Source organism: Saxophila tyrrhenica (genome assembly GCF_035928015.1).
Source record: "Saxophila tyrrhenica strain CCFEE 5935 chromosome Unknown scaffold_28, whole genome shotgun sequence".
NCBI lineage: Eukaryota > Fungi > Ascomycota > Dothideomycetes > Mycosphaerellales > Extremaceae > Saxophila > Saxophila tyrrhenica.
In genome coordinates this window covers 67,307-80,095 of record NW_027041760.1, presented here as the reverse complement: position 1 = coordinate 80,095, position 12,789 = coordinate 67,307, and the positions used below count along the sequence as shown (strand labels likewise).

The 12,789-nt window shown below is 55.8% G+C and overlaps 7 protein-coding genes across 7 annotated transcripts; 6 read left to right on the top strand and 1 right to left on the bottom strand.

Moving 5' to 3' along the window:
• Positions 1–34: 34 nt before the first annotated feature.
• LTR77_010909 (uncharacterized protein) lies at positions 35–547 on the bottom strand (the record flags this gene model as incomplete). Its single annotated transcript, XM_064808125.1, has 2 exons — positions 35–269; positions 330–547. 2 exons carry the CDS (start codon positions 545–547, stop codon positions 35–37), a joined length of 453 nt encoding a protein of 150 aa, XP_064653673.1.
• A 383-nt stretch (positions 548–930) lies between these two features.
• Positions 931–1,800, top strand: LTR77_010908 (uncharacterized protein; the record flags this gene model as incomplete). The annotated part of the gene is made up of 1 exon (XM_064808124.1): positions 931–1,800. The coding sequence occupies one exon, from the start codon at positions 931–933 to the stop codon at positions 1,798–1,800; it is 870 nt and encodes a 289-aa protein (XP_064653672.1).
• Positions 1,801–2,489: 689 nt separating this feature from the next.
• LTR77_010907 (uncharacterized protein) lies at positions 2,490–6,596 on the top strand (the record flags this gene model as incomplete). The annotated part of the gene is made up of 3 exons (XM_064808123.1): positions 2,490–5,581; positions 5,619–5,723; positions 5,753–6,596. 3 exons carry the CDS (start codon positions 2,490–2,492, stop codon positions 6,594–6,596), a joined length of 4,041 nt encoding a protein of 1,346 aa, XP_064653671.1.
• A 661-nt stretch (positions 6,597–7,257) lies between these two features.
• LTR77_010906 (uncharacterized protein) lies at positions 7,258–7,877 on the top strand (the record flags this gene model as incomplete). The annotated part of the gene is made up of 2 exons (XM_064808122.1): positions 7,258–7,352; positions 7,403–7,877. 2 exons carry the CDS (start codon positions 7,258–7,260, stop codon positions 7,875–7,877), a joined length of 570 nt encoding a protein of 189 aa, XP_064653670.1.
• Positions 7,878–7,943: 66 nt separating this feature from the next.
• LTR77_010905 (uncharacterized protein) lies at positions 7,944–8,654 on the top strand (the record flags this gene model as incomplete). Its single annotated transcript, XM_064808121.1, has 3 exons — positions 7,944–8,027; positions 8,085–8,141; positions 8,193–8,654. The coding sequence occupies 3 exons, from the start codon at positions 7,944–7,946 to the stop codon at positions 8,652–8,654; spliced, it is 603 nt and encodes a 200-aa protein (XP_064653669.1).
• Positions 8,655–9,270: 616 nt separating this feature from the next.
• On the top strand, positions 9,271–10,827 carry UGA2 (succinate semialdehyde dehydrogenase NADP+ linked; the record flags this gene model as incomplete). Its single annotated transcript, XM_064808120.1, has 2 exons — positions 9,271–9,752; positions 9,810–10,827. The coding sequence occupies 2 exons, from the start codon at positions 9,271–9,273 to the stop codon at positions 10,825–10,827; spliced, it is 1,500 nt and encodes a 499-aa protein (XP_064653668.1).
• Positions 10,828–11,226: 399 nt separating this feature from the next.
• On the top strand, positions 11,227–12,397 carry LTR77_010903 (uncharacterized protein; the record flags this gene model as incomplete). The annotated part of the gene is made up of 4 exons (XM_064808119.1): positions 11,227–11,272; positions 11,389–11,518; positions 11,577–12,057; positions 12,113–12,397. The coding sequence occupies 4 exons, from the start codon at positions 11,227–11,229 to the stop codon at positions 12,395–12,397; spliced, it is 942 nt and encodes a 313-aa protein (XP_064653667.1).
• Positions 12,398–12,789: the final 392 nt, after the last annotated feature.

Sequence of the window (12,789 nt, the reverse complement as noted above, 5' to 3'; positions counted from 1 at the left end):
CAGTGGCGCCTGCATGTCACTACCCGAGTGAACATCAGTCCTGATTCTGCGCCATCTCCTCCATCGCCCCGACACCCTGCTCCAGCTCTCGGATCCGCTGTCCTATGCGTCTCTTGATCTCTGCTCCCAGCTCTTGATCTGGTCCCTCCACAACCGCTCGATATGCCTCTTGAACCTTGTTCAGCTCTTCTCTCGCCGCCTTGCGGTCTTCTTCTGCATACACTGACACTTTTTCTGTCTCTTCCATTGCGATCTCGAACTCATCTTGACTAGATCATCGAAGCACAGCTCGTTAGCAATGCCTTCAAGGAGCGGTTGGGATGTATTACGCCGTGTAGAACAGCTCGGTGATCTCGTCTATCTTCTCGTCCGCTGCTGACTTTGACGAAAGCCATCGGATCGTCTGGTGTGGGACATGTGATGCGGAGCGGATGGTGTTGACGTGTTGTCTCCGGGCTGGTCTTGGTGCTGTAGTGAGGCTTCGTGTTGATGTCCGAATGGACGGTGAGGCGCGCAGTATGCGGAGAGCCAGACTTCTTGGTATCATATTGAGTGGCTTAGTGGGAGACCTGATCGTCGTTGAGTCGTCTCATCATGCGATGTAGGATGTGGTCCAACGCTAGGGTCAGGTGACTTCAAAAGCTCAGACTTCACCAACTCCGCCCGCAAACTTGCCTTCCCATTCCCTCGTCTCCATATAACGATTCCGACGATACAACAAGGAAAGGAGTTGATCAATCTGGTCACGGGAAATGTCGCGTTGACTGGCCACCATGCGGGCATCAAGAATACCACGGCCGCTCTCAGTGCGACCCCACCTGACTTTGCCACCTGCTTCTCAGACCCCGTAACAGACAGGCTATGTCTCACTGGAGCCTCGTTGCTGTGCTGCTATCAATGTTCTTTCTGGCATATCGCCATCATCTGAAAATGCTGGACTACCTGCCGCAGTGGCTTCGAGGAGCACCTTCAGAGCAAGAGAAGCCAGCCCCTGACAGCAGCGAACGGGACAGTCTCCAGGTTCAGGTGCAGCTCCACGAACCTGAGAGCGAGGATGCTGAAACGACTCCCAAGGCGACAGCTACTGAAGCAAGCTCGAGCGTGCCGACCTTATTCCTCAACGGTGATCGGCATAATGGTAAAAGCTCCAGCGGATCCGTTGCAAGTAACCAGTCGGCACCTGCGAAGCCAGTCCTCGAACCGCCGGCGCCATTGACTGCTAAACCCATGACAAAGCAATCGAACGCAGCAAGTCTTATGCCACCACCCGCGAGACCATCCATGGCACCACCACCAAGCCCAGCATCCGGCCTCCGTGTCCCCTCAACAGGTCCTTTACCGAACCGTGGGCCCCCACCCCACAGCCAGCAGCGTGTAAACAGTGGCAACTCTCTCGCTCCAACCAGCACCACATCAACTCCAAACCCTCGCGGCAAAGTCCTGCTCTCCCCTGGCCACTCCCCTATGGACTGGGCAGCTCTCACTCGCAAATCAAATCTCAGCGGCGTCAGCACGTTCCAGCGCGTCACACCCAGCATGCTTAAAAAGATGACTGGCCGCAAAGGCAAGCCCGCGTGGAGTAGCTGGCAGGGCAAGGTGTACAACATCACGCCTTATCTGGATTTCCACCCGGGCGGGAGAGATGAGTTGATGAAAGCGGCTGGGAGAGATGGGACGAAGTTATTCATGGAGGTCCATCCGTGGGTTAACTGGGAGAATATGCTGGGTTCTTGCATGGTTGGTGTCATGGTGTCAGAGGGTTCAGGCGGCGAGGGATCGCAGCTGGAGGACATTGATTGAATTGTCGCTGCGTTATCAGCTTACTCATGACGCCACGGATAAATGATAGATGCTTTGGGTAGAACACAGAGCTGGACGACTTGTCCGTTCGAGTGTATAGATTATACTTCATAGGCTCTTCACTTTTGCTCTTCTCTCATGGGCCGTCTGATCTCTGCAGCTGTGTCGCGCCTTCTTCCATGTGGCTTACACATAATTGGCTGCTCGGCAGTGGCCGCGCGCTAGCCCTTCCTGCACTACTTCCCAAACTCGAGTCGCGTTCGTGGACTTCACACGGTCCATTCACCCTCCAACCACTGCGATCGAGCACCATCTCGACTCCAGCGTGCTAGCCAAAGGTGTTCTGCTGCCATATGCCATCCACACCTTCACTTTAAACATGGATTGCATTGTGGCGGAAGGAGTCGTCGGCGAGCCAACATGGTGAACAAAGATCGGCAGGTCCGCAGGCACCGTGTGCATGAAAAAGTGACATGAATGCTGACATTCACCCGACAGATACTTTACTGAATTGAAGACGGACTCGCTACGAGACTTCACAATCTTGCGCGACGGCGCTTTCTGGAGGCCTGAATGCTGGTGTATCTTGAACACAGCACGGAGTGGGCGAGCTGCAGACGACCCAGTTTCAAAGCTGTCCAGGGAGGGACACTGGCATTTTGGACCTCGCAGAGTCGCTGCTAGCCAGAATGACTTCCGCAAAGAAAATGGACGTCGTCGATCTGACCCTTAGCGATGACGACGCGCCTGCTGCTTCCTTTGCGAAGTCGCACAAAGGTGGGCAGGCAGGAACAAGTGCTACAAGAAAGCCCGCTTCCAAGCCCGCCATCAGCAAACAGAGCTCAATGAGCGCAGCATCTTCTAGGAATGGTGTCGGGACGTCAAGCGTACCGGGGAACGGCCAAAATTCTAATAGCAAACAACGACATACGAACGGCGAAGTGTTCCGCAACGGGGAGCATCGCGTACAGTCGAGAACATCTCCAAAGCCTAAGGCAAGCGAGCCTTTGACGTCTCCACTGGGCCAGAACAAACGCTCACAGCAAAGTCCTAAGCCCATCATTCTGAGCGACAACGGCGCGACTACTTCGACAACACCGGTCTTCAAGATGCCGCGGGTTGGAGACAGCAGTAGCTCGCAACAGTCTCCGAGCAAAGATGCGACTTCTCAAGAATCATCGAAATCGAGTGAGAAGAATCCTTTGAAGCGCCCTGTTGATCAAACGAGCTTCCACAGCGATGTAAATACGGGAAAAAAGGCCAAGACCGGGGGTGAGAGTTTGCGCCGGCCGCTCCTCAGATCACCCTCACAAGCGGTCAGGCAGTCAACGGCAATGATGGAAAGGAGCAAGAAGATAACGAGCGCGCAGACGATTGATCTGACGTCCTCGCCACCGCCCAAGAGACAAGCATCAAGACCTCTTAACCCCGACCATGACATACCAATCCGGAGATCTCCTGGACGAGATCCTCAGGCTCTGTCACCAAGCCCCTCCAGAACGGAGAGAAGCCAGCTCGCGAATGGCAGGCCCTACAGAGAAGGTCGCCCAACCGCGTTCAAAAAAGAGGCAGGAAGCTGGGTGGGAATTCCTGTCAGTGGCGAGAGTCCAGGTCCAGGAACGCCCTCTACCAGAGCTTCTCCTCGCAAAAATCGGGAACAACTGCGTAGCAGCTCTAAGGTGCATTCTGACGGAGATCTGGCACAGGATTCTACCAGGAGCAGCCTCTCTTATTCTGCACGAAAGGAGCAGGCAGCAAGAACCGAGAGTCCTGGCACTGTTGGTCGAATACTTAGACAGCCCGGTCACTTGCGACAAGTCTTCGACAATCGACAAGAAAATCTGTCAACAGCAGAAAGGTCGAGCCAACCAAAAGCCGCAAGCACTACAGATCCACGGCTGCAGGGTTCCCAGATGGCGCAGTCCTCATACACTGCAGACCTGGCACTTGATGATGTGTCATATCCTACGAGTGCAAGCAAGCCTGCGGATCCGGAACTGGCCGTTCAAGCTCAAGAGCCACGTAGCCGTGGGGAGAGCACTTCAGCAGGCGCTGCTGCTCGTGTGCTTCGTGACAGCCCGCGGAAAGCCAGTGGTTCCAGGTCAGATGCGGGAACCTCAGACGGTGCACTCAATGATGCAAGTCGATCAAAGTCAAACGGGCACTGGGACCCAGATCCCAAGATTCAGGGCAAGAGGCTGTCGAAACTATCGGCTCTGGACAGTCGCGAGGATCTTGACGGGCGCGCGCCAACTCCGAAAGACCAGCTTTTTCTCGAGATGTCGGCGACGATTCCCCAAAAGGCGCCACAGGAACCCCTTCCAAACAGTACAGCTGCAGACGAGCGAGCTGCTCGGTCTCGCTCGCCAGACCATATGGCTGACTTCCTCAGCCGCACGCATTCCGCCAGTGACGAAGCGGACTTGCAGCTTAGAACAGAAGCCATGGAAGGAGCTGAGCACCAGCTACCTATGACTACGGCGCCACCGAAGTTCGCAGTACCCACGTTTGCTGCGTCTGCCATGAAAACCTCCATCTACGCGAATCTGCCACTCACCAGCCAAGTAGAAAAGGTCCTTGGCAAGCATCTTGAACAGATGCGTGGAGACAATGAGTACTGGGCTGCTACCTTCCTTCAACGGGCTCGACTGAAGAAGGTGAGCCGCAACGAAGGTCAGCCCACACCTGCTGTTTCTTTTGCGAGCATGAAGCCCATCAACTCCTTGCCTCCGCAGAAGAAGGTTGCGCTTGGTGACAAGCAGCAGATGTGGCAGGTGGAAAAGATCGGTCCTGGCGGGAAAGCTCTGGGTGTGACGAGCATGAACGTGCGGTACACCTCATTTGCAACGCAGAAGAGGGATGTGGCGAACTACGCACACTACGTTGGCATTCAGCACAACATGCTCGCCCCAAACGTCACGAATCTACATTGCTGGCCGTACTTCGGCGACGACTTTGAGATGGCGCAGGCTGAGAACCTACATGAGCAGTACAACCTCGACATAGACTTGCGCGAGGAGAAGCTGCTTTTGCTGCTGCGAGCGCAGCAGTATGAGCCTTACGTGAACGACACTTTACAGGATCTTGAGTGTTCCTGGTCAGACCTGCTCCGCTATCTGATCGAGGAGCAAGAGAAGAAGGAACAAGCATGGGCAGCAAAAGAGCCGACTGAAAAGCAGCAGAAGGAGGAGGAGAAGAGGCGCAAGATTCACAATCTCTCCGCAAGGAGCTCGCGCTCGGAGGCAATCCTCGCTGCTCTGCCGCCAACCACCCCTGAGAAAAGGGCAAGGGTGGGCTTCTTGTGCGACAACTTTGAGAAGATGGCAAAGTTCAATATCTGGCATGTCGCGCGAAGGAGTGATGAAGCGAACCCTGTCAGCCAGGATGCAGAGTCAGACGAACCCTCTCCGAAGCTCACGTGCAGATTGTGTCTCCGCGTGGGCTGTCCATTCCACGGCGAGCTGAACGAGCGTCCGGAAGATGACAGTGAATCAGATACCACCGCCGAAAAGGACAAAGTCCTGGCCACCGATATCGTCAACCCGCCTAGGTCGAACTACCGCACGCGGGTAGCGTTTCCGCCGGCTTCGCCAGAGACGACCGCCATTTCGTTTGACTTTCGTTCAAAGACGAGGAAGAAAGATGCAACCTACTGGCGCAACGATCGACTGTACCAGGAACCTGACCAGCTCGGCCCCTTCTACCCCTGCTCTCATCCCGGAAGCTCTTGCGAGGAGGCCGAATGCAGTTGTTACAACGAGTGCCGACCATGCGAGAAGACGTGTGCTTGTAGCCCACAGTGCAATAGACGATTTCAGGGCTGCTCATGCGCGAAGAAAGGGTCAAAGTGCTTCAATGATTCAGAATGCGCTTGCTTCTTCAATGGCCGAGAATGCGATCCAGATCTCTGCGGCACCTGCGGCGTGTGTGAAGTCATTGACCCCCTAAACAGACACGATGATAGCGTTCTGTCCGGCAGATGTCGCAATGCCGGCATGCAGCGTGGTGTGCCTAAGCAGACCTTGCTGGGCGATAGCGGTGTTCACGGCCTGGGCTTGTACGCCTGCGAGAACATTCGCGAGAATGAGTTCGTCGGAGAGTACAAGGGCGAGATCATCACCAAGGAAGAAGCCGAGCGCCGTGGTGCGGTGTACGAGCACCAGAAGCTCACGTACCTATTCCAGCTCAACCTCACCCAGGAGATCGACAGCACCTACTTCGGGAACAAAGTACGGTTCATCAATCACGCTTCTAGATCGAAGGCCAACCTCTACCCCAGGATTATCATGGTCAACGCAGTCCACCGGATCGCCTTATATGCTAACCGCCCCATCGCAGCTGGGCAGGAGCTGTTCTTTGACTATGGTCCAAAGTTTCCGGATGAACAGCTCGGCGGGAAGAAGCAGGAGAAGTCTGCACCACACGTGCGCAACGTTAATCTTGTCAAAGACTTCGTCGACCACGATGAGAGCGAAGACGAGGTTGGGAACCTCAGGGCGAAAGCCGTTGACCGGCCTGCCATCTGCAGAGGCAAGGGGAAAGCGAGGAGAGGCGGAGCACGTACTGGAGCCGGCAGGAAGCCCCAGCAGCAAGAGAGACAGGCTGAGATGTCAGCCGTCGACCAGTTCAGGGAAGCCGGACGGCGGTTGCAGGAATTTAATATATCTGACGACCCGCGGTTCGATCTCATGGAGGTTGATGAAGAGGCTGGAGCGGATGATGAGGATTACGAGGAAGACGGGGAGTCTGAGGCGAGTGGTTCGAGCGGCGCTGCGGAGGAGAGCGAGGATGAGTAGCATTCACTTCGCGCTCGACGGAGGGCTCCTCGTCACCATTCGGGGGGTGAGGAATTGATGAAGGATGAAGTGAAGGAGAGCTCGGATGAGGATGATGATGTGTGGAATGGGCGCAGGAACGCTGTAAGTAGGTGATAGCTGACCAATGTACGATTTTGCAGCCATACGTGGAGAGGCTGTTCAAGTATGAATGATGGCGCCTCTGGGCACTGTGCCGTCTTCGTCTAAAGCATCCGGACGAATGTTGAGTGCAAATGACTTCTCATGCTTGGCGGCCATACTCATTGACCTCAGCTCCGCGGTCTCCATGGACCACGCCTGCCAGATTCGGACAGATCACCAAGCCTTGCCTGCCAACATGTCCACGGAGGAGGCATCTGAGTCTCGTCCGGTCTGATTGGATCTACTAAATGCGGCCGTTGCTCGCTTTCCAGCTACACACCCGCTCGCACCGCGTTCAGCTGAAGTTGGCTGCAAAGTGCCATAATCCGGTGGATGGTCTGGTGCTGTCGAGTTTCCGAAAACAACTAAAAAGGTAGGTGCTCACAATGCGCTTGCGAATGGTATATCTGTTCCATCCACTCACGAGCGGGCGACCTCATCTTTAACATCATCGTCTTTCCATCCGTGATCACCCCATCTAAAATCAGCAGCTACTACAATGAGCTATTCAGACAACGACCGCAGAGAGTACACCTGCCCAACGGTGCCGGGACAGCATACAGAGTACGCACGAGGCTCTGAGTACAACCTCATGTAAGTGAGACGTAACCACATATTTTCACCTCTCGCTAACAGCCACACAGCTTCGCCGTGACGATAGGTTGCATGGCACTTACCCTCCTCATCAGCCTCATCCTCATCCTCCAACACTTCCGCCGCTACCGCGTCCCAAAAGAACAACGCCAAATCGTCAAGATCGTCTTCACTCCCGTCGTCTTCTCCATCATTGCCGTAGCAGCCATGTCCGACTACTACATCGCACCGTACGTCGTCCCACTAGCCGAGCTGTACGCTGCTTTCTCCCTCGCAGCGCTGTTCTTGCTGTACATGCAGTTCGCCGCTCCCGGAGCGAATTTTGGAAAGGACATGTTCGCCGCTTTAGTCATGGCTACGGTGAAGAACCGGAAGCGCGATAGGGCGGATTGGCCGATGGGGACGTGGATTGCAGTCTTTCAGCTGCCGGTTGCTGAGGCGGTGGCGTATACTATTGAGAGCGTGACGGAGGCGAGAGGGACTTTCTGTGCTAGCTCTATGAGGCCGCGTTTCGGGAATTTCTAGGTTACGTTGATTAGAACGGTGGCTGTGGTTACGTGTTTCTTCTCGATTGTCCATTTTTATGGACGGATGAGCGGGGTGATGAAGGTGAGGAGGGCGGTGATGAAGCTCGCTACGCTGAAGGGGGTTGTGTTTGTTGGGTTGATACAGAATGTGAGCACAGCTGATCTGCTGGGAGTTGCAAGGGCAGGACAGGCTGACATGGTGTAGTTGATTTTCAACATCCTCCTTACCCAAGAAGTCATCGTGCCGGATGAGATACTCACAGTAAGCAATTGCCGCATCATCCAAGACTAGAGAACCTGACAGACATACCAGTGCGGCGACTGGACGTACGGCATCCCTTACGCCCTACTTTCAGCCGAAATGGTCCTCTTCAGCGCCATCAACTGGTACGCCTTCTCCTCAACCGAGTACTCCTCAACCGCCAGAAGGAGTGAACAACCTCTTCCTCTCTTCTCCGCCATCATCGACTCCATGAACCCGATCGAGCTCCTCCTTGGCGTCGTCCGCATATTCGCTCTGTGCGTCAGACCAAAGGCATCGAGACTACCGCCTTTCGCACGGCGTGGAACGAACTACCAGAATTTGGTGAGTGACTGGTCGGGGACGCCGCCGGGACCGTATGCTTCGAGGGCGCCGGAGGGGGGAGCGAGGGAGCGGACGGAGTATGAGCATGAGATGTACACGCCGGCGCCGGCGTATTCTACTGACGATGAAGTCCGTCTGATTCCTGCGGCGAGGGATGGGGATCTGGCGTCTCCTCCTTCGAGACGGTAATGATGATTAGAAGAGGCGTGCTGGGTGCAGGCTCGTCATCCAATGTGTGGGGTGTGGTTGACGATGAAAGCGATTGTCGTCCAGACCGAGCGAAGATGCCATGTCGTCAGCTTTGAGACCGAATAAATAGAACTGTTCTGTATATCATCTGCTGTTTGTGTTTGCCATATGGTGTTTTCAAGACAGTGAATAAATAGATTTGTGCTTGTTCGTGCATGTGCTATGAGACCTACTGCCAATCCGGACATCGAACGCCTTCAACGCCTTACCTTACCATCTCCCTACCGACGTCTCCTAGCTTGGCCTGAGAGGTTGACATGTGAAAGACCAAAAGAGAAGAGGGAGCAGATCGGGAGAAAGGGAGGAAGACGACCTTGCTACGTCATCTCGCGGCCGACGTCCCGAATTGGCAGGAACAGCTCAACAGCTCTCCATCCCATTGCATGACCGTTGCATGACCTCTTAAACCCCCGCTGGTGACGATGATATAAACACTCTTTGTAGCCCCCTCACACCTGCAACCATGAGAAAAGCACTCTGCTCCACACTCTCCGCCCGACCTGTAATCCGCTCTCACATCCAACGAACCAACCATCCACGAATACTCAAAGCCACAATGGCTACCAGCAACGCGCCCACGCTGAAGGACCAGTCGCTCTTCATACAAAAGTCATATATCAATGGACAATGGGTCGATGCAAAGTCCGGCAAGACGTTCGCCGTGACGAACCCAGCGACAGGCAAAGATATCGGCACGATGCCGGAGATGAACAAGGATGATACACAGGCTGCCATTGATGCTGCTGCGAAGGCATTCCCTTCGTTCAGGAAGACGACGGGCAGGGAGAGGGCGAGGATGTTGCGGAAGTGGTACCAATTGATGATGGACAACGCGGACGACCTCGGAAGGCTCATTACATGGGAGAATGGCAAGCCATTGACGGATGCCAAAGGCGAGGTCACGTATGCGGCGAACTTCTTCGAGTGGTTCAGTGAAGAGGCTCCCAGGAATTATGGCGATACTATTCCGGCGAGTGTGGTGGGCAACCGTGTGTTCACTACGAAGGAGCCGGTGGGCGTGGTTGGGTTGATCACACCGTGAGTATCGCCCCCAGCGGCGGGAAGAAACCTGTTGTGTTGATAGAATGCCTCCAGATGGAACTTCCCTGCCGCCATGATTACCCGCAAAATTGGCCCAGCACTCGCAGCAGGCTGCACAGTCGTGGCCAAATCACCAGGCGAGACACCCTTCACGGCCGCTGCGCTTGCCGAGCTCGCCCACCGCGCTGGTATTCCAGCAGGCGTGGTCAACATCATCACGGCACTCGACAATACAGCCGAAGTAGGCGAGGCCCTCACCTCCTCTGAAACCGTCCGCAAAGTCTCGTTCACCGGCTCAACACGCGTTGGCAAGATCCTCATGAAGCAGTCGTCCGACACGCTGAAGAAGCTCTCCTTCGAGCTCGGCGGTAACGCACCTTTCATTGTCTTCGACGATGCGGACCTCGACACTGCAGTCAACGGAGCCATTGCGTCCAAGTTCCGTGGCTCAGGCCAGACTTGTGTGTGCGCCAACAGAATCTACGTCCAAGAAGGCATCTACGACAAGTTCGCCACAGCCTTCACAGAAAAGGTACAGAACTTCAAAGTCGGAGCAGGCGACCAAGACGGCGTGACCCACGGCCCGCTCATCCACGACCGCGCGGTCAGCAAAGCCAAAGCCCACGTCGACGACGCAGTCAAGCAAGGCGGCAAAGTCCTCTTCGGCGGCCAGGAGATGCCCAACCTCGGCCCCAACTTCTTCCAACCTACCGTCATCCGCGACATGAAGTCCGACATGCAACTCGCGCACGAAGAAACTTTCGGCCCGGTAGCCGGCCTCTTCCCGTTCAAATCCGAAGCCGACGTCGTGGCGATGGCGAACGATACCGAGGTCGGGCTTGCTGGGTACTTCTTCAGCAAGGACATCCAGCGCTGTTACAGAGTCGCGGAGGCGATTCAGACGGGTATGGTCGGGATCAACACGGGTTTGATCTCGGATCCGGCGACGCCGTTTGGTGGGGTGAAGCACAGTGGTTTCGGAAGGGAGGGGAGCAAGTATGGGATTGATGAGTATCAAATTATTAAGACGGTTACGATGGGTGGGATGGCTGGAGAGCTTCAAGGGAGTTAGGGGGCTTGTATATCATGTGAAAGGAATGAAGTGAAAATGGCCTATGTATAACACATGCAATCTACGGGTTCATCATCGTCTTGAGCATCTCACGGAACGGCTTTAGAGTGCGGTAGCAGATCCACATATAATACTTCTGTGCATCCTGCAATGCCTTGTCATGCCCTGCCACAACGCACATTCACATCGCATTGTCGTTGTTCTGGTTGAACAGACACGTGACGTTGGATCTTGGCTTTTGCTAGCGCGCGGCTGATCCCGGCCGGTCCCTTAACACGTTCTGGCTTCAAGCAACTTTCACACTTGCGACACCAACTTCTGAACCACAGAACATCCTCTGCCGACCGCCTTCACTAACTCACAGTCACCGAACAACACCCACCCAGAGCTCACGTGAACATGGCTGACATGGACACGTACAACGAAGAGCAGCGCGGCTACGAAGGTAAGACCTACACCTCCCCGCGCAACAGCAATCGCGAGCCAGACCACTTTCGTGGCCACCCTGGACATAGTGAGAACAGCTTCTACCCCCCAGCATCAATATGTCTCCTCGCGCAGTCTTCGAGCCGCCGCTGACACGTGCTCCAGACGACCGCGACTACGGACGTGAGCGCTCGCGTTCTCCAGGCCCGGACCGCGACGGTGACACCAGGATTCGCGACGAGCCGGCCAACGGGCGCGGCGAGCGGTACGTTCACTTCATCCTCCGACAAGCGCGTGCGAATAGCTACTGACATCCTTCACAGCGACCACCCGCCGGAGAAGCGTGGCCACGACGACGGCGCCGCCAACCCAGGCTCCAACCTCTTCGTCACCGGCATCCACCCACGCCTCAGTGAAGACGAGGTCGCGACGCTGTTCGAGAAGTACGGCACCGTGGAGAAGTGCAACATCATGAAGGACCCACACACCCGCGAGAGCCGTGGCTTCGGATTCGTGAAGATGGTGACCGCAGAAGGCGCCGACGCAGCCAAGGAAGCGCTCCAAGGAGAAGTGTACGAGGGCAGGACGCTGAGCATCGAGAAGGCGCGTCGTGCCAGGCCGCGTACTCCGACGCCCGGCAAATACTTCGGACCACCAAAGAGAGGTCCGCCCCCACCACGTTCTTACTACTACGATCCCTGTCCGCTCGACCCCTGCTACCTTTTGGGTAGTGATCTGGCACTGCTGACACCTGTTATAGATGACCGTCCTCCAGGCCGTGGTGGATTCCGCGACCGCTACGACGTGAGTTTGCTTCATTCACTATTGGCGGTATGCGTTGTGCTGACTTCTATCACAGGACCGCGGCGGCTACGGCAGGCGCGACGAATACCGCCGTGGAGGTGGTGGAGGCTACCGCGATAGATACGACGACCGCGGGTACGGCGGCGGAAGACGCGACGACTACCGCGGAGGAGATCGCTACGGCGGCGGCGACAGGTACGAGGACAGGCGCGGCGGAGGCTACGGCTCGTACGACAGGGCTCCTCGTGGACCACCACCGGACGCCGCTGGGTACGGAGGTGCCGCTCGTGATGCCCCGCCACCACGCGACTACGACGACCGTCGCCGTGCCTACGATTAAGCGGCGGACAGAGGTAGGGCTTGCTCACTTGACTACTAACTTAGGAGGGCGCGAGTGGGCTGCTCTTCTACGATCGGCGAAAGGAGACTGCGGAGACAGCAGGTCCAGAAAAGCTTTCAGACTGCACGACTCGGGTTCATTCATGCAAGGCGGCACGGCAAACTGTAACATTACAGCTTCCATTGACTTCGGCTCGGTGCGATGCGACTTGCAACATGTGTTACTATCAGATGGGGAATGCTTCTTTCGGACGAATTTCCGATGAAATGGACACCAGTGCATGCTGCGGCATTCGGCGGGCGTCAACTTTTCGATAGAAACGGATTCAGTGCTTCCCCCTTTCACACCTACACCGTGCGGTTCGGCTGTTCAGCTCGCCATCTTCGTCGCCT